General features: G+C 45.0%; 1 protein-coding gene across 1 annotated transcript in view; it reads right to left on the bottom strand.

Annotated features, from left to right (window-relative positions):
* The window catches only part of LOC308322384 (uncharacterized protein), a 223,503-nt gene that overhangs the window by 24,303 nt on the left and 173,417 nt on the right, over positions 1-25,783 (bottom strand). Inside the window, exons 5-10 of the mRNA XM_080773607.1 lie at positions 15,946-15,972; positions 15,811-15,837; positions 12,242-12,268; positions 10,664-10,690; positions 3,377-3,451; positions 1,052-1,168 (exon numbers count right to left, since the gene is read on the bottom strand). Of these exons, the coding sequence (XP_080629733.1) occupies positions 1,052-1,168; positions 3,377-3,451; positions 10,664-10,690; positions 12,242-12,268; positions 15,811-15,837; positions 15,946-15,972 (300 nt within the window). The remainder of the gene's footprint in view (positions 1-1,051; positions 1,169-3,376; positions 3,452-10,663; positions 10,691-12,241; positions 12,269-15,810; positions 15,838-15,945; positions 15,973-25,783) is intronic.

The raw sequence follows: 25,783 nt of genomic DNA, 5'->3' as shown, positions 1-25,783 counted from the left end.
CTATCTATTACATCTATATCTATTACATCTATATCTGTTACAGTGGCAAGTCTGCAACGACGTGTCCAGGAAGATACGCACGCACGCGAGAGAGAGAGAGAGAGAGAGAGAGAGAGAGAGAGAGAGAGAGAGAGAGTGGGGACACGATTGGATCGCGGTGCTGTGGCCATTCATTGGCTAACACGGTCCAGATGAGGCGAAAGACCAACGCTGCTATTTTGGGAACTTTTTAGGTAAACCACACACAGCTCACTGCATGCACGCACGCACGCACGCACACACACACACACACACACACACACACAGCTCACTGTGGCTGGTCCACACACACACAGCTCACTGCATGGTTGGTCCAGAAGGAAGAGAATAGAACATCTGGGTTCACTGCCATTTTATCTACACACCCTCTCCCAACACGCGCACACACACACACACACACACACACACACACACACACACACACACACACACACACACTCTCTGATTATCAAATCGCTAATGGATATATGCCAGAATATGATACCGAATTCAGAGTTCGGACTCTTATGTGCGTGCGTGTGTGTTTGGCTACAAATGTAAACTACTTGTGTTCATATTTGGAAGCCTCGGTAATGTACATAAATCAGTCGTGAGGGGCCTGCAGATTGCAAGCATGCCCAAGCCGAGAGCTATAAGGCATCGGCTAAATTCTGTTTAGTCAGTGTCTGCAATAATTGGCAGTCGCCATATATGGAGAAGGCGATGCTTTCTGTACCCGTGATCTGTATCCTGAAGCACTTTTCCAAGTTTTCACATCCGCTACACATTTAACAGAATTTCTTGTTAAATGTGAATACAAATAAAGATGTTAAATGTGTGGTTGTGTGTGTGCGTGTGTGTGCGTGTGCGTGTGCATGTGCATGTGCGCGCGTGTGCGTGTGTGTGTGTGTGTGTGTGTGACAGACGAGTCTATGGCGTGATGTTGAGATGAGGGCGAACGGACACAGCAGACACTTCACTGTGAAAATGACAGCATGTGAGGCCTTTGGACAAGTGAGAGAAGGGTTCTTACCTGTTCCCCGGCAGGGCCGCGGGGCCCGTCCTTGCCAGTGTTTCCAGGGGGTCCTCGGGGTCCTGGGGAGCCTGGGACCCCGGGGGGTCCAGGGGGTCCGGCCTGGCCCTGGTCTCCCTGACGGGATGAAAACAAGGAGGAATGACGGGAGGTTATTGTCGCTGTTAATGGTAAGACACGCTCGCTCTCAGTCTCTCGCACGCACACACGTTAAAACTGTTTGTTTTCAAACTAAGAACGACACCCACAGTGTTTCATTTCACTGTGGTTCCTCGGCGAGAACGAACGGAAATCCTTCTTTCACACGAAAATAACTTTGATCACGCGATCAACAAAGTGTGTCATCGTCGGTCTATACGACTATACTCTCTATCCCCGTTTTTATAATGAAGTTACAAACATTTAACTGACTCCATTAATGTTTGTCACACCCCGGAGGGCTTAGCGGTATCCGTGTGTGACATGCTATATTCCGTACTGTGGCGTGTTGGTCTTAGTGCAATCGATGTTACACCCACATCGTCCATAACAAGCATTAAGACCCCATTTCCTCCTCTAGATTGGTAGCACAGCTCTACGTCCCAAGGCCTTCACCAACAAAGCTGTTCTATTCTCCCTCTAATGCAAAACACATTCCATAAGCCTATCTAAATTGCGTGTGGTTTACCCTCCTAATATTGTTGTTGTTGTTGACCTTTGATATGAAACAACTTCATTGCAAACAAACGCAATTTAATTACGCTATGATAAAAACACACACAGACAATGGTGGAAAATAAGAAACATGGTGCCGTGCAACGGGCAGGAAACGGGCATGAGTGAAAAAAGGTGACGGGAGAGAAAGGGGAAAAAAAGTTGTGAAAAATCACACCCGTGTGATGTGAGGGGCGCTCTTAGCATCATACGTCCAGTCGTCCATCATACATCATCTCGTTCCCGGCCAATCACAATTTGCGTCCCTCACTTTAGACTTCAATGTTTGTGTTTAAGCAATGTTTGTGTTTACACAAACACTCAAAGCTGGACATAGGAGGGGATAGCGCCCCTCAAAAAAGGAGAAATGTTACGGTAAAGAAATGGAGCGGTGGTTTAAAAGTGATGAACATTGGTAGAATGTTGGGGGTTGTTTAAGACGGTACCTGCATGTATAAAATAGAAGGCACAATGTGATTGACTCGGTCGGTACTATGGCTGTAGTGTTTTTCTATCTCACTGCATTCACTCTTAATGTTTGGTGATCTTAAACTGGTCTCAAAATGACATATTGAGTACAAACAAACAGGATAAAAGGCTGATTCTTCCAGAGCATGAACAGACCAGAGCTGGTACTCATTTCTGGGAAGGTCAACTGACTGTAGGCCCATTCATGTTATAATGTCCTTAATTTAAAAAAAATAAAAACATCCTGTATATAATATAATACTATATATTCCAACAGTGTATTATTTGTGCAATCTATCTCTGAACAGAGAAGTCTTAATTTCGCTGTGTTAGAGATCTTATGTGCTTAGTCACTTAGTGTGATGGCTTTAAGAAAAATACCTTGAAAAGAAAGTTATTTCAGCAGTTTTCCCCCCACCATAAATGAACCGTTTGGCCATAAAACAATGTTACCCTCTTTGTTTTTTTAACCTTGGACAAAACTAAATCAGTGCTAACACATAATACAGTACGTTTCCATTGTAAATGTATCTGGAAAGATTTAGCACTCCATTATTCCTACCAGCATGGTGTTGTCTGAGGCCTTGTAGGATTGGGACTTTTTTTCTTTTTCAATTTTTTTATCCCACGATTTTGCAACCCATTTTTTTCACCCAGTGTCAATTATCTAATGTAATCCAGGGCGCTACAGTCCCTCTGCCAACCTGGGGAAAGCAACGGACTGACCTCATACTATATGCATGAGGAGTGCAAGCCGCTTCTTTTCACCTGACAGGGGGGAGTTTCCCCGGTTGGACATAGCACGTGGAAGGAACACGTAATTCCAACCAGTTCCTTTCCCCTCCATCAGACGCCCTTGGCTGGCCAGGGGGAGGCAGTTTAGAGACCAGGATTACTGCATATCTTTTGTGACCTATACCCTAGGCTGGGGACACGGGTAGAACATGCAAACTCCACACAGAAAGGCCCTTTAGCCAACCCCGCCCATAGGTTATGGGCACTGATGACGTGGCGGGGAGAACACGCCCCCCAGCGGGTATCAAACCCAGGACCTTCTAGCTGTGAGGCGACAGCGCTACCCCCACAACCCAATGGTTCTACCAACGTTTAACACCACCAGTGTAATAAAAGGTTAAACGGCGTGCACAAGCCTGTCATGTCTACCTTTAGAAAGCGTCTCTGAAAGTTGTTGGACTGGTCGCCAGAGAGAAAGCCGTGGTCATGGCGAGGAAAGACCATCTGAGACAGGAAGGAGGAAGAGGAGGAGGAGGGAGAGGAGGGAGGAGGAGGAGGAAGAGGAGGAGGACAGAGGAGCCGAGGAGGTGATCGAGACCGACGACACAGACAGAAAGACAGGAGAGAAGAGAGAAAAAGAGAAGGAAAAGGAGGAAGAGACACGAATGAATGAGCAGATCAGAAAAGCATTTTTGAGACGGGAAACGCTGTCAGGCCTCCTCCGTTCAATGGAGAGAAAGATGGTTAAAGGAGAGAAGAAGACAAACAGAGCTGAGTGGACACACGGTCGGACATCCAGAGCTGTAGCTGTAGCCAGTAGAGCAGTGGTTCCCAAACCATTTAGGCCGCGGCCCAAACGAGAAATGTAATGTCTCCCCACGGAGGCCGGGACCCAAACTAGTGAAAACAGCTGATCAACTGATCAGATTTGTTTTCTAATTAATGGAATTTCTTATTTTTCCCCCGTTGATTTCTTCATGAAATTACTGAAAAAAAATGTTTTTAATTCATGAAAACTAAATGTAGGAAGCCAAAATAAATAAATAAAGGGACCCATACAAACCGGTCCGCTGCCCACAAACCGGTCCCGACCCAGAGTTTGGGAATCAGTGCATTATTATAGAACCAGATCTAAGGTTTGGATGGAGACAGACAGGTCAGAGACTGACAGCTCTCAGCTTTAGGAGGGGACAGACAGGTCAGAGACAGCTCTCAGCTTTAAGAGGGGACAGACAGGTCAGAGACAGACAGCTCTCAGCTTTAGGAGGGGACAGACAGGTCAGAGACAGCTCTCAGCAGCCCAGACGGACAGAAGGCTGCTGTGAGGACGAACGCACGGAGGATGGAGGACCAGGAGAGACAAACCTTGACAGTGAGGATCTGATTACTGTGCAGACCTGCATGTGAGCTGTGTGGAGGAGGACCCTGGCAGAGGGAACGTGAGGATGACAACATTATTATTATTATTATTATAATAAGGTGAGGGTACAAGGAGAAAGGTGACATGATGTCTGCTGCTGGAATCATCATCAATGTTACAACATTATTCATTATAATACGGTGAGGGTACAAAGAGAAATGTGACAACATGATGTCTGCTGCTGGAACCATCATCAATGTCACATTGATAGCCTGAACACAATGACGAAAAAAAAATAAAGCAAAGTAAATGTGAGACAAAAACTGTCTGGGGACCCCCAGGGGTCCTTGAGGGAGTTCCAGGGGGTCCCCAGCTAAATGATAGTTTTGAACCAAATGGACCCTTATTGGTCTGTAACTCTAACTCTGGAACAAATTTGGTTCCATTTGTACACTCTCTCTCTAATTTTACAATATAAATTGGGGTCCCAGAGATTCCATTAAATGGGGGTCTGTAGACTAATATGCATTTCAAACTGGGGGGGGTCAATGAAATTAAACGGGTTGAGAATCACTGCTAGAGCCGTAAAAATCTTCTCTTATGGGGGTCCCTGGCATGTCTCTTCAAATGGGGGTTAATTAGTGTCAATTTGGGGGTCGTTGACATGAAAAGGTTTGAGAACCACTGTGTTAACGGGTTCAGAAATGGTTCAACGAATTCACAGGAACACCAGCCGTTATCTCTTATCAAAAAAAGATAGTTTTATTATTTGGCACGGCAGCAAAAACACACATGGACGAGTTCCGGTGTTAAACGCGGCCGTGTGGGGTTGATGCCCGGCGCCAAATAATAAAACTGAAGGATTTGTGAGTGCTGGTGTTTGTTGAGAAAAATATATATTTACACAAATACATTTCTGAGATATGAAACACATCACAATGATCACACCAAAAGCAAATAAGACCAGGGGCTCCATTTTCGTCACCACTAAACCCCAGATATCCCTTAACTTATTTTTTTATTTGAAAAACATTTTTCAATAGTTCAACTAGCCAATCTACACTGACACGTTGTGAGCTTGTAGACTGGCAATTTTAACTATTCAAAAATGTTTTGCAAAATAGTAAAAAAAAAAAGGCAAAGAAGTTTAGGGATAAGGAGTTTAGCGGTGACGAAAATGGAGCCCTTGATTTGGAAAAGAATATATCGTCTTTGGATATACTATTCATAAGAAATATATATGAGAAAAAAGAAGATAAAAAAGCTAGTAAACATGCCCCTGGTTACATGGTCCTATGCTCAGTCCCAGCTATAAATGACAGCAGTAGTTTAAATGCAATTGACTTCCTAGTAGGACAGAAAACTGCAGAAACCGCAAGGTCCCCCAAGGACATGTACATACATACACTACAGTATGTATGTCCATTTAAGTGTGCGTGCGTGCGTGACAGTGTGTGTGTTCCATGTTGTTTTTCCGTCTCTCTCTCTCTCTCTGTACAACAAAAGCAAACAGATGACAGTAACTATGATGATTGCCTGTGAAGCTGAAAGGAGCATCATTAGTCTGCCAACGAACAGAGAAATGATCTGGTCGAGTTCCTCTGAAAACACCAAGAGGAGATGAGAGGATAACCAACAGAGAGAGAGAGAGAGAGACCTCTGGAAGCATGGAGGGCAGTGGGGCAAAAAGTTAGAGCAGGACAGAGAGAGGTACCGCGTGAGAGAGAGACAAAGTCACGCACACACGCATGCATAAGCGATTTTTGGCTCTCCTTTCAGGGGATTATTTTTACATTTTTTTAGGGGTACCAAACACATTGTGTTTGGTTTTTTGGGGGGCGACGACGACGACACTACAAGGATTACAGGTGGTATAATGATAGCCTATAATATCTGGGTACACATCTGTGAGAACTCAATGGCTAAGTTATAGAATATAAACACATTTCTTTATATTTTTGAGGATTTATTTACTCATTTTGGAGCATACTATAACCAATCAGCATGTGAGTCGTGTAAATGTCAATAATTTAATGTTGCAAGAACTGTTCATTACAAAGCATGAATGAAATATAAATGAGTATATAGTTATAATTGACAAAAGAAAAATATACACACTGCACGCACGCAAGCAAGCAAGCACACACGCACGCATGCACAGCCATAGGAGAAAGAGAGAAAGATACAGAGAAACCAAAAGACAGAGAGAGATGGACACAAACACACAGAGCGATGTAGACAGAGAGAGAGAGAGAGAGATGGACACAAACACACAGAGCGATGTAGACAGAGAGAGAGAGAGATGGACACAAACACACACGCGCGCGCACACACACACACACACACACACACACACACACACACACAGCGAGAGAGACAGATAGAGAGAGAGAGAGAGAGAGAGAGAGAGAGAGAGAGAGAGAAAGAGAGAAAGAGAGAGAGAGAGAGAGAGAGATACTAGACTGTTCATGAGGTTTCTGTTAACAGGCTGTGGTGAGCGTTGGACTGCCGAAGGCCGCCACAGACTCCTCCTGCTCTTGTATCCTCCACTCTCTCTCTCTCTCTCTCTCTCTCCCCATTGTCACATTCACTCATGCCCACCATTCTCTCTCTCTCTCTCTCTCTCCCCATTGTCACATTCACTCATGCCCACCATTCTCTCTCTCTCTCTCTCTCTCTCATGCCCACCATCCCTCCATGCAGACCTTACAGTCATGCATGTATAACTCCTATAGAGGCTGCATGCGTCATGCGTCACTCATCTTCAGTGGTGGGGAGTAACAGTACATTTTCTGTGCTGTACTTTGGCAATTTTGAGGTATTGGTACTTTAGGATTTCCAGTTTCCAATGCTTTTACTTCTACTCCACTACATCTCGGAGGCAAATGTTGTAGTTTACTCCACTACATTTGTATAAAATCTACTTCGTAGATTTGGATTATTATTACAAAACATACATTAACCACTTCAGCCCTATACATACATTTCGGCCGATCTACAAGCTCACAGTGCGTCACGATGCGATGCATCGTGAGCTTGTAGATCTGTTAGTTTCAAAATATTTTTTATACATTTTGAAAACTTGAAACGGGACATTCTGCATTGTGAGTAATTTCTACTTTCTAATCTGTACTTTTACACAAGCATATAATATTTGAAATTCCGGACTTTTAGATCACGTCTACATTGCAGTACTGATACTTTTACTTAAGTAAAACGATGGGAGTACCTTTCTCACCACTGCTCATCTTCCACTGTATACCTTCTGTCCACAGCAGACCTCAGGCTGACATTCAGACAGGCAGCCATTGTTGTTGTCACTGGGGGGGGGGGGGGGGGGGGGGGGCTGATGATGAAAACTACCCATCATGTTTGGTTTGTCTTCCGTCAGAGACGCCAGATGACCCCAAACGCTCAGCGAGGATCTTTTCATTCTAGATTGATATATGACAGTATGGCGGCTTGCTCCCCCCCCCCCCCCCCACCATCAATCAAAGGTGCTATGGAGAGGGATCCCAGAAGACAGACGAGAGGCCCCAGGAGTAGAATCCTACCTCGGGATGACCGCCCCAGTGGTGGTGAGTTCTTTAGAATGTCACTGTCCTCATGGATCTGACCGCCCCAGTGGTGGTGAGTTCTTTAGAATGTCACTGTCCTCATGGATCTAACCGACCCAGTGGTGGGGAGTTCTTTAGAATGTCACTGTCCTCATGGATCTAACCGACCCAGTGGTGGGGAGTTCTTTAGAATTTCACTGTCCTCATGGATCTAACCGACCCAGTGGTGGGGAGTTCTTTAGAATGTCACTGTCCTCATGGATCTAACCGACCCAGTGGTGGGGAGTTCTTTAGAATGTCACTGTCCTCATTGGATCTGAGCTTGTTTCCAAAGCCTCCGCCATCCTATAATCCTGTGTGTGTGATCTCTGTATCCCGGGACGAGCCTTGGCCAATCCGACACTGACATTGAAGATGATTTATTGAAGGGAAGTCACGCCGTGACAGAAGGTTCAAGACCGGTTTCCTGTTTTCACGTGTTCTTTCTTCTTATATATATAGTATTATCCCCTCCAGGAGGTCAAGGGGTGAAATGGGCTCCTCCGCTAGTACGGGATAAACTTTCAGAGTGACAGACTCCATCTCCCAGGGGTCTAGTGTATTGTAACGGGGACAGACTCCATCTCCCAGGGGTCTAGTGCATTGTAACGGGGACAGACTCCATCTCCCAGGGGTCTAGCGTATTGTAACAGGGACAGACTCCATCTCCCAGGGGTCTAGTGTACTGTAACAGGGACAGACTCCATCTCCCAGGGGTCTAGTGTACTGTAACAGGGACAGACTCCATCTCCCAGGGGTCTAGTGTATTGTTACGGGGACAGACTCCATCTCCCAGGGGTCTAGTGCATTGTAACAGGGACAGACTCCATCTACCAGGGGTCTAGTGTATTGTAACGGGACAGACTCCATCTCCCAGGGGTCTAGTGCATTGTAACGGGACAGACTCCATCTCCCAGGGGTCTAGCGTATTGTTACGGGGACAGACTCCATCTCCCAGGGGTCTAGCACATTGTAACGGGGACAGACTCCTTATGGACTTATTAAGAACTATGGTAGCATGTCACCCATCGAAGCCATTAGTGCCTTTTCATTTGCAATCCTCTCCTGCCATGTCTGTCAACGCGTCTCGCGGGTTCCAGGCCACGCTTTTAACGACCGCCGTCGATTCAGGACGGTTACCGTTTGTTTTGAACCAAGCCTGTGTTTCCTAAGTGATACTCTGAGGTTTTTCAGCTGCGGAAAGGACATCAAAGGGCTGCACACGTCTCATCCAAGTACAATATTTACCCTCTGGATGAAATAGCGAATGCAGAAAGCCAAAAAGATTTAATTCCGGCAAAGACCATTACCTCAAAATGGCCGGCTAGGCCCATGGAAGCCATTCGCTAACGGATTGATAGAAATCAGGAATTCCCCCTAATGACTCTTAACCACCTCGTAAAAAATACTGTCCAACAAAGTAGCGCTGTCACATTTACACTCCGTTTGGTCAAATGGAGTGTACATTTTACACTCCGTTTGGTCAAATGGAGTGTACATTTTACACTCCGTTTGGTCAAATGGAGTGTACATTTTACACTCCGTTTGGTCAAATGGAGTGTACATTTTACAGCGCTACTTTGTGGCGCATTGTGAGCTTGTAGATCTGCTATTTTTTCGCTATGCATACCCATACATACACTGTCCTTCTGAGTCTGTACACTTTGTAAAGACCAGTCCTGGAAAAGGTACTTCAATGTAAAAGTATCAATACTGCAAATATACAGATACTCAAAATACGCAAAAAAAGTCCAGAATTCAAAATGTACTTAAAAGTCTATTTCAAATAAATGAAGTACAATATTTGGGTCCGAGATGTTACAATCTGAGCATAATAATATAGGAAACAGGGGGGAGCGGTTATGGAGGGGGGGGAGGGGATGTCTTCTTCAAAGAATCCAAACCGTCCATCACGTAATGCACAGAGGGGCTTATTTTGAAAAACCACACCGTATAAAAGCGGGATATAATTATGCACATCTCAGAAAGGGTGGAATGAATGATATCACATGAAAAGACAACAATGACAACATGGAACCACATGCAGAGCGAGGTTACCCCACCATGTGCAAAAAGGACCACAGTTTGGTTGAAGCTTTTTGGCTCGCCGACGGCAGGACGACTGTGGTTTCCATGTTTCCATCATATTTCAATATCATAGTTTCTCATCTCCGGCTGCCTGGAGTCTTTGGAGACGTACAGTACGTGGGCTACTGAAACCCCATCAAAGTTCCCTCCCAGCTCGGGTTGACACACCATCGTATACGACAGAGTTTGAGATACCCATCCGTACCAAATGGTGTGGGCTGCATTAGGCCAAACTCTGGCCTAATATAGTGGCACTAGGCCCTGTATTGGCTAGGGGAAAGGCCATTGGGTTGTGAGTGACTATGATATGATATGATATGATATGATATGATATATGATAATGATAAAGTACTTTATTGTCAGTTCACACTGGAATTTGTCTTGCGACCCAGCAGCCAAGTATGCAGAACACATATACACACATTTGACATAACACAAAGAACAAAACAATATTACATACATAAAGACATGAAGACAAGAAAAGGGGGCAGCGAGTGCAGTTCAAATACAGGTCTGGGGTTGCACGCAGCAACACTACACAGTTAAATAAAGTATTTATTGACTCAGGGTCACTGTGGGGAAGTAGAACTCTTGTGCTGTACATCCGTATCTATACAGTATAGTATTATCATCACATTCACAGGGAAAGACAGAACACATGGCGTGACTTACCCTTGGCCCAATGTCTCCCTGGTCACCCTGAGAGGAAAACAGGAAAATAACACGTTACTGATGTACTGTTTATAATACCGTACGTACACGTACACGTACACGCTGTGCAAAGGAAATCCAACACAACGTTGAACTACTGCCACCCATATAGCTCTGAAATGTAATAGGAAGGAAGTGACACATGGGTCAGCTGTACCCAAACACACGTTTATTTCAGTTGGCAGTGAAAAACCCACCTAAGCAAATAGCTGCAGTGTGGAGACATTCAACTGTATGAAATGCTCCATAAGAACAGGCCACAATGTGGCGTGATTTGACCGGATTGTGCTTAGTATAAAAGTGGAACGCGTGCTGCTGACTGAGGCTGGTTCTGGTTCTCTGATGAGGATCTGGGCTCCAGGTTCGTCTCATCACTGAACTCCTACCCATGATTACATGATCCGAGCCAATGTTCCAAACCTCAGCGTCATCCGTCACTTCCAATTCCCACTAATCAGCGGGAATCCCCGTTCTGACAGATGCTAGCTTACCGCAGTTTGTATCGCTCCCCGCGGCCACACTTATCCAACGTTAACCCACTCTGGGCGGGAACCCCCTCTTGGTGTTTCAAGCATTCTGTTCTACTTTAGCTATTGAAAAATAGCAGATCTACAAGCTCATATGAGCTTGTAGATCTGCTGTTTTTGAAAAGTCGTGAAAATGTGGCGCAAATCTTTGAATATATATTTCAGAGCGAACATTTTTAACTAAAATATTGGCTTCTGCAGGGGGGTCCCTGAAACTACATATTTTGAGATGGGGGGTCCCGTGGCCCAATAGATATAATTCTGGGGGTCCTTGACATGAAAAAGGTTGAGCACCGCTGACATAGAAACATGGGCTTTTCAGAAAAATGTTAGGATTTAGAAGCCTTTTTTTTAATCGACCTCAGCCCAGAATGGGTTAATGTGCGTATCGATGCAAAAAAGGGAAATGTGCAAACACAGACGTGGGCGCGCATGGTGCAGTCACGCGTTTATCATGCATATCCCCGCATAATACTTGAACGCAGCAGGCTATAGTGTCGGAGGAGGCTCCGTTGCGTTGCGTTCCGGTCAGGGTAACGAGCTTCAGTAGAACATCTGGCCCGTGGACTCTGCTCGTGGCCCGTAAACCTGTTTACTACCTTGACGTGAGAAGAACGCTCTCGCAGACACACAAACTCCGACATGGATACAACTTGTAATCTATGGCCCGCTTGACGGGAGCAGCGTGTGTGTGTGTGTGTGTGTGTGTGTGTGTGTGTGTGTGTGCATGCATGTGTGTGGGCAGCCAGGAACACCTGGTAGGTTGTGTGTGTGCATTGTGTGTGTGTGTGTGTGTGTGTGTGTGTGCATTTTGAGTGTGTGCATTTTGTGTGTGTGTGTGTGTGTGTGTGTGTGTGCATGCATGCGGGGTGGGCAGCCAGGAACACCTGGCTGGTTGTGTGTGTGTGTGGTGTGTGTGTGTGTGTGTGTGTGTGTGTGTGTGTGCATTGTGTGTGTGTGTGTGTGTAATACTATCTGGAAGGGCTTTTGAATTCCATAGATCGGTTCATACCTTATCTCCCTGAGGTCCGGCCGGTCCCTGGGGAAGGGAGGGAGAAAGCATAATGGGAGACAGTTGTTTGAGATAAATCAGTTATCATATGAGCGGCCATACATTACAGTACAATACAGTACATCGTATGCAAGCTCTCTCTATCTCTCTCTCTCTCTCGTTTGATCGAATGCTCCCAGAATGCAGCCGGGAGCGTTCCATCATCAAATGTTGCGAGTGCAGGACCCTGTGCATAGTTTGTGCCAGGGAGATGTGTCAGCCACAGTGCAGGACCCTATGCGTAGTCTGTGCCACAACAATAAGTCACTCACTGAGCATATTTCATGCGAAGCAGTCTGTAATGACCTGCGCCAGGATAATGACTGTATAGGCCAACCTCAGTCCTTCAGACTTCTCCGTGGTAGATCCATCTTTGTCCCACAGAGGGACTCTGCCGTGTAATGAAGTGGAACTGTGTTAGGCATGGAGGATGGACCATTAGCTCTGACCGCTAAATAGAAGCATAATGGGGGCTTTTGGGCTGCAGGCGTGTGTGTGTGTCCCATGCATGTTCTCCTGTAATGGATGGACACCCGGCCATCCGCTGAGCTAATCCCCCTCTGCTCTGGGCCGACAGGGCTGTGCTTTGGTACTAGAGCCTGGTCCATCTCGTCCGCCTGTCTGAACCACCCTGATGACAAGTGGCACAGGGACACTATGAAACATGGCTCTGACCACAGACCACAGTGAGGGACTGCAGGCCTGCTGTAGGGAGAGGGAGAGAGAGAGAGAGAGAGAGAGAGAGAGAGAGAGAGAGAGAGAGAGAGAGAGAGAGAGAGAGAGAGAGAGAGAGAGAGAGAGAGAGAGACGGATAGTGCACGAGAGAGAGAGAGAGAGACAGATAGAGAGAGAGAATGAAAGAGGGAAAGCTGAGCTTCATTGAGAAATAGGGAGAGAGAACGGAGCTTCAGAGAGAGAAAGAGAGATGAATGTATCTATAAGGTCAATCCTTCCATCGCTCTGTATTTCACGCTCTTCCTAAACTCTCTCTCTCCTCTCCTCTCCTCACACGACATTCCATCCCAAGCCTGTTCCGTTCCCCCCTCATCAGTGTTGATTTCGTCGACTAAAACTAAGACAATTTGTCCCCCCCCCCCCTGCTGAGGTGAGCAGCGCCCAGTCAGCCATGCCAGCGAGGGCCTCCCAGTTAGCACACCTGGTTGGCTTTTACGGCGAGCGGTGTCAGCTGTGATGTGTGACGGCTGTCCTCCTCTCAGGAGGACGGCTTGACGTCTTCTTTAGCAGGAAACAACACATTAATGGTGCTTGGAGGAGAACCCTGTGCAAACACCTCTCACTCTGCCGCGAGCTGGTAGTGGTTTATGTTTCAAGGGTCTTCCACTTGGCGAGCAACGCAGAGAGAGAGAGAGAGGGAGAGAGAGTGATAGAGGGAGCGAACAGTAATGACTTTTTAAAGTGCTTTTGTTGAAAGTCATAAACCCGTCCCCCTCTCCCCCGTCCCTCTCTCTCTCTCTCTCTCTCTCTCGCTCTCTCTCTCTCTCTCAATCTCCAACGCAGTCTTGGTTCTGTCCAGTGTTGACTTTAACAGCAACATTTGACTTAGATTATAGTACAGCATGGAATTGTGGACAAAGTCTTATCCACAACGAAAACTAATTATGCTACGTTTTGGGTCCGAGAGGCTAACTGTCATCAAATGGTGGATATTAATGGACATTTGATATGACTTAAAGTTGAAAACCGCACTGCATTAGTCGACAAAATGAACACTGGTTCTGTGATGCCGATGCTGAACGCAGCTAAAAATCATAAAACGCAACCTTTACTGTCCCTCTCTCTCTCTCTCTCTCTCTCTCTCTCTCTTCTTCCATTTCTCCACGGTGCAGGGCGTTGGGCATGTGTTAGCCCGGCCGCTACGCGGGGCTGTCCTGTCCTGTCCAGGGACAGGGTGATAGATGGGGCTCATGGGGGACGAGGAGGAGGCGTTATGGGAATTTGAGTGTGCCGTTCAGTCAGTGTTGTTTTTGGCAGCAAATTTCTATTTTAGTTTAGTCATATAGTCTTTGGACTGAAACTTCATTTAGTTTTAGTCACATTTTAGTCACCTGGAATGTCTTAGTGTTAGTCTAGTTTTAAACCTACAGGTGATTTAGTCGACTAAAATGTATTTTGGCGGGTCTTGATGCCGTCGTAATGAGTGTTTTTACACTTGCTGAAAATAGCCGATCTAGTTTTAATTTAGTTTCCATTTAGTTTTCTTCAGTGGAAAAAGGTAGTCGACGAACATTTTTCATCTTGGTTTTAGTCGAGGAAAACAACACTGCCGTTCAGTCGAGCCGTGGAATCCCCCCATAGTGCGGGGGCGTGAAACCCCCGCAACAACTTACAGATGGTACGGTCTGAGAACATGGCTACCGTTGGTCCCAAAGCGCACTGAAGATACGCCAACAGGAACCATAAAGATGATGGATGGAACGCGTGGAGAACCGTAACCTGGGTCCGAGGCCAAGCTCACGCCCCGCATTAGCCCATTTTTGACCTGAGATCAGATTCTATAAATGTCTTCTACATCCTGACAGTTTTCTGAAAAAGCTATGTTTCTATGTCAGTCGTTCTTCGATTTTACAAACATAGCAGACCTACAAGCTCATAGCGCGCCACTCGGTGGCGCGCTATGAGCTTGTAGATCTGCTATTTTTCAATTGCTAAAGCATAACATAATGCTAACACCAAAAGGGGTTCCCGCCCAAAATGGGTTAGGTCCATACAGATGTGTCATTCCAACTCTTCACGCTTTTCCTCGTGCGCTATAAGGGAAGCATGCGTTCGTGTGAGCTCCACAACATCGTGTCAGCTTTTCCTCTTTTTATAGTATTTCTTTTGCATTTTCCCGTGATCTCCTAACCCCCCCCCCCCCCCCCTCTCCTCCCCCTCCTCTCTTTTTCCCTTGCTTTGTTTTCTTGGAAAAATAACGTGATGGGAACTATAGGAATTTCACCCACTTTGTTTAACTTGTAAAACTGTTATGTGACAATAAAGATGATTCAGATTCAGATCTTTATTACCTCAAGGTTTTCTGAATCTGAATAGAATTAACACCTTTAATGACCCCGAACGTTCTCACTGACGATGTTCTGTTTCTGATAACGCACTGACAATCTACTTAATTTGCCAATGGCAGGACATGTGACGTTCTCAAAACGGCACATCTGTAGATACACAATCCTTTGTTTAACCCATTTCGGCGGGAACCCCTTTTGGTGTTAGCATTATGCTATGCTTTAGCTATTGAAAAATAGCAGATCTACAAGCTCATAGCGCGCCACTCAGGTCTGCTATTTTTGAAGAATCATTTCTTCTATTTTTGAAGAAATGAAAGTGTTTGAGAACGACTGACATAGAAAAACATCGCTTTTTCAAAAAAACAGTCAGGATTCAGAAGACATTTGCAGAATCGTTCCCAGGTCAATATGGGTTAAGGTTGATTTGGTTTCACTGCATGGAATTCACATGCATTTTACATGACAAAAACAGACGACAGGTGTGTGTGTGTGTGACCGACAGCATACCTGGCTTCCCTTCGCGCCCGGTAAACCCTGAGAAATGAAAGATAAAAGAGTGTCAAATAAATACACTTTTAAACAAAAGAGAGCTTATTATCGTGAAGCATGTTTTTCGTGCATTTTTAATATGGAAATACTCACTGGTTTGCCATCTAAGCCAAGCGGACCCTGTTGTTGCAACACAAGAGAAGAGACAGTGAAAAAGACAATGCATTAATTCATATTCTCTTGACACGGAGCCATTTAGAAAGACTTCAAAAGCACGTACTATAAAATGCTGTCGTAAAGGCACCATTCATCAACATGAGTCCATGGTGTTTTATACGGTTTAAATCTTAATATACTGCCTCTCAGTAATCAGCAGAACCTGATGTGAACTATACATCTGTATCGGAGGAGGGGGAATAATAAGACCATGTTCCTTTACACGGAGTGAGAGGAGAGAGGAGAGAAAAGAACGATTGTAAACAGCGAAAAACAAGAGCAATTAGCGAAGGATTTGGAAAAACAAAGTCTGCTTCCATTAATGAGCAGGGAGTTGGAGATGAAAGATGAAACGGAATTACTAATGTATTTACACAGTGCGGTGTCCTGCCCCATTTGGTTGAGTGCGTGCGTGTGTGTGCACGCACATACGTGCGTGTGTGCGTGTGTGTGTGTGTGTGTGTGCATGTGCGTGTGTGTGTATAAGTGAATTTCCAAGTACTTTGGTTTATCATTATTCTGAATTGAGTGTCTGACAGTATGGGCTGTGTGTGGACCTGGACCAGCTGTCTGTGTCTGTGTGTGTGTGTGTGTGTGTGTGTGTGTGTGTGTGTGTGTGTGTGTGTGTGTGTGTGTGTGTGCGTGCGTACGATGGCGTTGCTTGCACAAAGGAACAGAATCCAACTGTTCCTACTTCCCTAAACTTTTAAAAGGTGTTACAGATGCTACTAACTAAGGCTCTGCTCCATTCAGTGTGCAGTGGTTGAACTTTTTAATTCCAAGGACACCCCATAAGAGTGTACTGAGAGTGTACACATGAAACCAAACTCTGTTTGACTCTGACTCTGTTTGACCAGAATGGAACAGAGCCTTCATTAGCGTCAGCGGTAACACCTGTGAAGGAAGTATATATAGGGATGAGAATGGGTCCAAGAAGTTCTTTCCAAAATGTAAACGTGTGTGCACACAGAGCCCGCTGAGCATGAATTAGTCTTAAGTACAGCGGTCCAGTGTCATCCAGGTGCTGGACCAACACAGAGCTGTTGGCTTCGTTTACCTTTGCGTAAACAATCACTGCCGTCCTTCACTGACCGTCCCCCCTCTAGGAAAGACTAACACTCAGTTCAAAGCGCCGGGCCTTCAGATCCACACTTACATTGTACTGTGTGTTGGAGTTATAATGGACCAAAACCACCCTAAATCACTTGGATGGATGTGCTAAACACAATTTACAATTTAGGCATTTAGCAGACGCTCTTAATCCAGAGCGACTTACATTAAGCAAGAACAAAAAAGCATGGGAATACATCACATAAAAACATTTATCATGAAACATGCGTAAGCTAAGAAAGGAACAGTGGAATATCTATATAATGAAACTATACATATGTACTATGACAACAAACACGCATCACACACACATGTTGTGTTTGTGGACTTTTATAGGGCCCCTAAGAAAGGGCGCATGTGTGTGCGCGTGTGCGTGCGCCTGTGTGTGTGTGTATGTGTGTACGTGCGTGCGCCGTGGGGTCGCTCAACCCTGCATTGGAACCGCGTGGCTCAGTAAGAGTGTATATAGACTGCAGTCCACTATTAATAATCCCAGGCTCTGAATACGCTGACATAAGAATAAATTAGATACTCTCTCTCTCTCTGCATTGGCCAGCTTTATTACCAGGCCGGCCCCCCTAAGGGGAGGCGTGATTGGCGCCAATGTTGTCCTGGACTGCAGTCCTGCCAAACCTGTCATCACTCTCTCTCTCTGTCTCTCTCTCTCTCTCTGTCTCTGTCTCTCTCTCTGTCTCTCTCTCTCTCTCTCTCTCTCTCTCTCTGTCTCTCTCTCTCTGTCTCTCTCTGTCTCTCTCTCTCTCTCTACGTCTTGACGGATGGATGGAGATGTGAGGGGGGGGGGGGGGTGGGGGGACAAGGGCGAAAGAAAGCGATACCTTCTTGGAGCAGCTCCTATTATGAGTCAGTCGGACCGCTTGTTGTCCGCCGTACGGCCCCTCCCCTCCCCTCCCCCCCCTCCCCGCCGGTCTCGTAACGGGGAGGCGAGCGTGGCCGTATAACTCTCCTCAAACACATCGGGGGTAATAATAGGTTTTATGGGCGAGAGGGAGAGAAGCCTTTGAGGCTCACAATGTCCTCTTGATTACATGGTCCCCCCGGTGATTCCATCAGCAGCTGTGTGTGTTGGACGGACGGACGGACGGACGGGCAAGAAGAACAAATGACTGGGAACTTGAAAGTGGGCGATGGTTTCAATATCGTTGTGTTTTCTGAAGCCACGACTAAGAAGATACAGCTGAGACGTGTCTAGCGACCGCGGGGCCAATCCGAGCGGACGTTTTGTTGTTGGGGTGTATAAGCGTATCTGTGAGAAACCTCTCACAGATATAGATCTCCTTCACCAGATGCTACTATAATAATATAATAATGATAATAACTACTGTGGCATTTAGAAGAGCAACAGTTTATCTGTCCTTTCAAATGCTCTAGAACAAAGTGGGGTCCTTGAGGGAGTTCCAGGGGGTCCCCAGCTAAATAATAATTAGGAACCAAATGGGACCTTTTATGGGTCTGTAACTCTGAGATTGTACAAATGGAACCAAACTATTTCGGTTCCATTTGTACACTTGAGTTAAATTAACTTTGATTTTACAATATGTTTTGGGGTCCCAGAGATATAAATGCCATTAAATAGAGGACCGTAGCATAATTCAGGTCAAAACCGGGGCCCCTAGAGCCGTATAAATTTTCTCTAATGGGGGTCCTTGGCATGTCTTTTCAAATGGGGGTCCGCAGGCAGATGAGTATAATTTTGGGGGTCCTTGACGTGAAGAAAAACAAAATGAAAATGTTATAACCTGTGGTGTATAAGCTTTGGTGTGTGTGTGAGAGAGGTGGTGTTTCTGTGTGTGTGTGTGTGTGTGTGTGTGTGTGTGTGTGTGAGAGAGAGGTGGTGTTACTGTGTGTGTGTGTGTGTGTGTGTGTGAGATGTGGTGTTTCTGTGTGTGTGTGTTTTGATACAGACTTATAGCATGTTATGTAGACAGCATAAGTGCATTGTATGTAGTCATAGCACGTCATAGTACATATGTATAGCATAGTAGTATAGATGTATAGCTTATATGTATAGTTTCATTATAGATATTCCACTGTTACTTTCTTAGCTTACGCATGTTTCATGATAAATGTTTTTATGTGATGTATTCCCATGCTTTTTTGTTCTTGCTTAATGTAAATCGCTCTGGATTAAGAGCGTCTGCTAAATGCCTAAATTGTAAATTGTGTGTGTGAGAGAGGTGGTGTTACTGTGTGTGTGTGTGTGTGTGTGAGAGGTGGTGTTTCTGTGTGTGAGCTAGCATGCATTTAACTTCTTCTGGTCCATGGTTTCTTTATTGTCTCATGTGCAGGTATACACAAGTAAGACGCGCAAACGCAGGAAGCGAACGCAGTGTGTGTGTGTGTGTGTGTGTGTGTGTGTGTTTTTTTTGTGTGTGATACAGCTGCACCCTCTGGTGGCGGGCAGGTGGTGTTACAGCGTGACACACAGACACACAGACAGACAGACATGTTCTGCTAGGTCTCATAGTTAGTGCTCACTGCTCAATTATGTTGTTGTGTCTAGTGTTTTTCTTTCGGTGTGTTTGCGTGTGTGTGTGTGTGTGTGTGTGTGTGTGTGCATGATGTGAGTGTGTGTCTGGGGGTGATATGGGTGCATCTGTGAGCATTTAACGGGGCCCGGCTCCCCTAAGGCTCGTCAGGATGGGTAGAGGGAGGCGAGGTACGGGCGGTGAGGTCACCGCAGCTCCAGACACTGAACCACACCGGAGAAGAGACAGATTTATGGCTACTAACAAGACACACAGTGGCGTGTGATCTGTGCGTGTGTGCGTGCGTGCACGTGTGTGTCTACAGTATCTCGATGCCTGTCTGTGTGTGTGTGTGTGTGTGTGTGTCTGTGTGTGTGTGTGTTAATTGTTCCTAATAAAAGCCCCTGTGTCTAATCCCTGACAGCTGACAACTTGCAAACAGTAGTGGTGTGCGCCGTGACCCCTGCTGCGACCTTTACTACTGGCCTCCATCATGGACCGAGACCTCCTGGGTGGGAGGAGTCCTCAGAGTTAACATATTCTGAGCACATATAAGGCGTATATTTAAGTTGTATAAAACCCCCAAGCCCCCTGCAGTGCAGCTCTCCAACGTTGACGCACTGGGCCCTGGTGGTAAGAGGTGGGACTGCAGGCGGACCCCGTGCAGCAGCTGGGGTTTAACACTGAGCGTCCGTTTGCACTTCCGCATTTTGGACACCGAATTTGGTGTGTAAAATCAGTCATTACGACAGCATCAAGGTCGGCCAAAATACATTTTAGTCGACTAAATCAACTGTAGATTTAGTCAACTAAAACCAGGTGACAAATATGTGACTAAGACTAAATTAAAACTATTCAAAAGACTATGACTAAAACTAAAATCAAAATGTGCTTTCCAAAAAACATGGCTGTGATACACAAACCCAGTAAGATGTTGAAGTGGACATGATAAGATCAGATCACATAATAATAATAATCTATTGAAGTGGACATGATAAGATCAGATCACATAATAATAATAATCTATAACTAGCGTTAATTCAAGACAGAGCATGGGGTCACAGGTGGTCTCTTAACCCCTTTAGGCCTGATGTCGAAATTTAAAAAATGTCTTCAAAATCCTGACATTTTTCCTGAAAAACCTTATGTTTCTGTATCAGTGGTGCTCAATATTTCATGTCAAGGACCCCAAAAATGATATGTAATAGGGCAATAGGCTATGCCTCCCCCCCCCCCCCCCTCCCCCCATCTGAAAATATGTTGTTCCAGACCAGGGACCTCCCCAGAGGCAAAGATTTTAGTTAAAATGTTCACTCCGTAATAATATGATATATTCAAAGATTTGAGGCACATTTTTGACACGATTTGTCAAAAAAATAGCAGTCCATCTGCTATTTTTCTAAGTTAAAGTATATTGTTTAAAACAGCAAAAGGGGTTCCCACCCAGAGTGGGTTAATGGAAAAATGGCCAATATGGGGTCGGTGGTCGGACTGTAATAATATATCAATATGACAGAGAATGGGACACACAGGAGCCCATAGGGGGAATAGGATACGGTTGTTTTGATGTGTGATATATGCTGTACTTTAGCTTTTTACTAATTCTCTTCCCCTCCTGTGTGGTACAACAAACCTACAAAACAGACGGCAAGGCAGGGAAGAATAAAGGATGGAATTCAAATAAAAAGAGCACAGCAGACTGAACAAAAGCCCCCCCCCTCCCTCCCTGTTAACCCTGCCAAAACCTCCCCGTCTCCACCACAAGTAGTGGAACGGGCCCGCGAAAAACAGTAAGATGGAGAGACGAGAGGGCGAGAGAGGAAGAGTGACAAAGAGGGGAGAGAGATTCATGTTTTTTTTTGGTTTTTTTAAGTGTGAAAATGGTTCTATAACAATGACCACCAAAACCTCAATGTGGGGGTGATGCCTTCTTGTGTTTGTAGTGGGGTTGTACTGTGTGTGTGTGTGTGTGTGTGTGTGTGTGTGTGTGTGCGCGCGCGCGTGCGTGCGTGCAATGTGCATGCAATGTGTGTGTTCATCATGAAAGGATTATGTGAGCACAGGACTCATAATTCCCACCAATTTCGTTTCTCTTTAACACATTTCTGGAAAATAACTTCACTTTGGTTCAGTTGGGGGTACAGCACTATATATATATAATATGTCTGGGTCTGTGTCTTGTCTGTGTGTGTGTGTGTGTGCACGCACATGTGTTTGTGTGTGCACGTATACAGTATATATATGGCCCTCATAATCGCACTGAGAGAACGGTATTATATGCTGTCTTTATTGCGCTCCCTATTGTGTGTAGATTGTGTAATTATGCAGCAGGAGCTAATTGGCGTTGGACGCAGCGAGATGATGTTGTGTCTGCAGTCCACTCAGCGTCTCAGTCTGTGGGAGTTCACACAGGCGGACACACACACACACACACACACACACACACACACACACACACACACACACACACACACACACACACACACACACACCATGCAGCGGTGGGGGGGAAAAAGAACTCGATTGTTTTACTTAAATCGTGAAAATGTTGTCTTTGATATATATATATTCTTTCAGAGAGAACATTTTGAACTCAAATCTTTGCTTCTGGGGGAGGGAGGGGGGGGAGGTGTCCCTGGAACTACATGTTTTCAGATCGGGGTTGGCGGCCAATTACATATATTTTTGGAGGTCCTTGACATGAAAATGTTTGAGAATGACCGACATAGAAACATAGGTTTTAGAATGCCTGAGATAGAAACATAGGTTTTAGAATGCCTGACATAGAAACATAGGTTTTAGAATGCCTGACATATAGAAACATAGGTTTTAGAATGCCTGACATAGAAACATATAGGTTTTAGAATGCCTGACATAGAAACATAGGTTTTAGAATGACTGACATAGAAACATAGGTTTTAGAATGCCTGACATAGAAACATAGGTTTTAGAATGCCTGACATAGAAACATAGGTTTTAGAATGCCTGACATAGAAACATAGGTTTTAGAATGCCTGACATAGAAACATGGGTTTTAGAATGCCTGACATAGAAACATAGGTTTTAGAATGCCTGACATAGAAACATAGGTTTTAGAATGACTGACATAGAAACATAGGTTTTAGAATGCCTGACATAGAAACATAGGATTTTCAGAATGATTTAGAAGACATTTTGTAGAATCTGTCAGGTCAAAAGAAGTATCAATACTGCAAATGTAGAATTACTCTGTTACAAGTAAAAGTCCAGGAATTCAACATGTAACTTGAGTAAAAGTACAAAATGTACTTAAGGTACCAAAAGTAAATGTAATCATCAAAAATCGTTTGAAAATAGCGTGAGTGTGTAGATCGGCTATTTTCAACTGGCCGAAATTGCTAAAGTTGTTACGGTATGCTTTGTAAAAAATAATCAAAATCTCAAGTAACTTGATATACAGTACTTAAGTAAATGTTATTTTTCACCACTGACAGACACAAGGTAACAACAGACACAAGGTAACAACATGGCTCACAAATGTCTCACAAAACTATCTTCTCTTCAGCTCCTTCTTGTCTCCCTGAAAGCCTTTCGCTCCACTTCTTGCATTAATGCCTTCCTGTTCGCCACATATTTTTACTCTGTACTTTTCATATTTTTTTCCCACCCTTTTATCTTTTAACTAAAACCAGGGGGGGGAAGAGAACATATTACTCCTATTCTAACTTTCTCTGCCCGTCTGTTTTAGGATAGAGTTTTACTGATTACCGTTAAAGTCACTTCTTAAAACGAACTTGAATACCCCTTTGAATACATTGGAAAAAGTTATGTTTGTACTTTTTGATTCTCTTCACGCATTTACTGCACTGTATTTATTGCGACCGAACGTCGCAGTTACTGTAACTATATGGCATTGCACATTTCCCGTCAGTGTGTCGGGCACCATATATGGTGCCCAGGTCTCGTGACATCATGTGACATCATGGAGATGTGGAGACCCTGATGTCATTGTAAATGCGACCTGCTGTCGCAGTTAAGCCCATATGGAGATCCCTGATGTCATCACTATTGGCCAGCAACTCTACATCTGACCTCAAACCTCAAACCCTTAGATCTCCATATATGGATATACTTTTCTGACATTCCATATGTTGATCAGACCTCATCAAACCCTGCACACTCAAGACATGCTCCTTATATGGCCAGTACAGAATTCATTCCATGTTGATCTGACCCCCCCATGCCAAAGTGCCAGCGCTCGCCCAGCAGTCTGCCGTTAACCTCGCCTTTTAGGGCACCTATTGTGAGGATTCTTATCCCTGACAACCCCTGTGAAGTGTCTGTCTCGACATCACAGTGACATCACAGTGACATCCCTGTGAAGTGTCTGTCTCGACATCACAGTGACATCCCTGTGAAGTGTCTGTCTCGACATCACAGTGACATCACAGTGACATCACAGTGACATCCCTGTGAAGTGTCTGTCTCGACATCACAGTGCTCAAGTCTTCCATCCTTAGGTATGCAGTCAAGTGCAAGCTTGGCTCCAGGGAGTAGGACGCCCCTGCCTTGCAGAGTCCCTATAGGCACTTTGGACTCAACATCATGTCCTGTGTTTTCCAAATAAAGCCTGGGAGTAATTTCTTGCTGAACTGAGCGTTCCAAGAATCCAAGGACAGACTATCCTAAAGTCGGCTGCTTGCGGTGCCACTGAAACCATCCGACGAGCTTTTTAATTTCAGCACCACAGCAGTGTTTCCTCATTCATTCATTCAGCCCAGCTTCCAGTTCAATGTGTCGGCCGTGAAGCCAAGGAGACACTGGGAGTTTGGCCGGGAGGAGAGCTCCGCAGAGCGGGCAGTTTAACGCTGCCTCTTCTGGCCACAGTGTAGTTGTTGTCAGACCTGTTGCTGCTCTCCTCTCGCACTTCTCAACAATGAAACAAATACTGTCTAAAATAATTACAAACTATATGCAACATAGGCTACACAAATAAACAACACGTTCACATGAAAAACACAAGATACCTCCGTTCCCCACAACGCATGAGCCGCCACGTGCACGCATGCGCACACGCACGCACACACACACACGGAGGAGGAGGACTAGGCGCGCCGTGCCAGCGATGGTCGGGTCATGTATCCGCGGTGCGAGGCTCATTTCCTGCAGGCTACACAACATATCATGCAAGTCAAGGACCTCCAATATTTACAAGGGACTTGAATTGACTTTTATAGAGCCTATAACTAAACCCGGGTCTGGGACCTTTCCCCAACTGACTTTTGACTTTTTCTCGTGTCTAAATATAGGAGTATGAATCGGCCCTAATGGTATAACCACCCAAGAGTTTTATTTTATATACAGTACAGTGGTTCTGGTGGGATCTGGAGGGGGATCTACTATTGTCGCTATTAGAAACAAACCCATAAGGACATGCACGAAAAGAGAGACAGATTTGTGCGCCGCATATATTTGTGATATATTACATAATATGAATTCTCTATACAGAAAGGGGGGGGGGGGGAGGGGGGGTTGGGAGTTATAAAAAGACCCCGTTGTTCTGATAAATACAGTGTTCCGAAAAGAAGAAGAAAAAAAAAAAAACCCTAAGAAAGAGCACAATAAAGCATACCAGAGCGATGTGTGTTTGGGACAGAAAATCAGTGACATGTTGTTGGGAATGGGACGTCCTGTCTGGCATTAATCTGCAGCTCAGTGGCCTGGAAGCTCCAACAATGGAGGCCTTGCACCGTTTCTGCTGACTGACTGAGTAAGGAGTAAGGACCACTGTCTGTCTGTCACACACTGCAAGTACTCGCATGTAAGTACAAGTGAGTCTGAAAACTCACTTGTACTCCTTGGCATTTGAACATACCGATTAAGAGTTGCTGCTTCCACTGCATTGTGTCCTTATGTTGCCCTGTTTATGTACTGTTGTTGTTGTTGCTTTTTTCTTGATATTCTAGTATTTCTTTGTGTACAGCACTTTGTTTCAACCTTGTTGTATAAAACTTTGCTTTATAAATAAAGTGGATTGGATTGGATTGGATGTTTTACTTAAGTAAAAGTATCAATGCTGAAATATAGAAATATACCCAGTTACAGCTACAGTTACATAGTTAGGTCCAGAATTAAAAATATACTTGAGTAAAATTACAACAGTATTGGCATCAAAATGTACTTAAAGATGGAGTGCTGTG

This window comes from Protomyctophum bolini (assembly GCF_963924005.1).
Source record: "Protomyctophum bolini genome assembly, chromosome: 10".
Classification (NCBI taxonomy): Eukaryota; Metazoa; Chordata; class Actinopteri; order Myctophiformes; family Myctophidae; genus Protomyctophum; species Protomyctophum bolini.
This window is presented reverse-complemented; position numbering and strand designations above follow the sequence as displayed.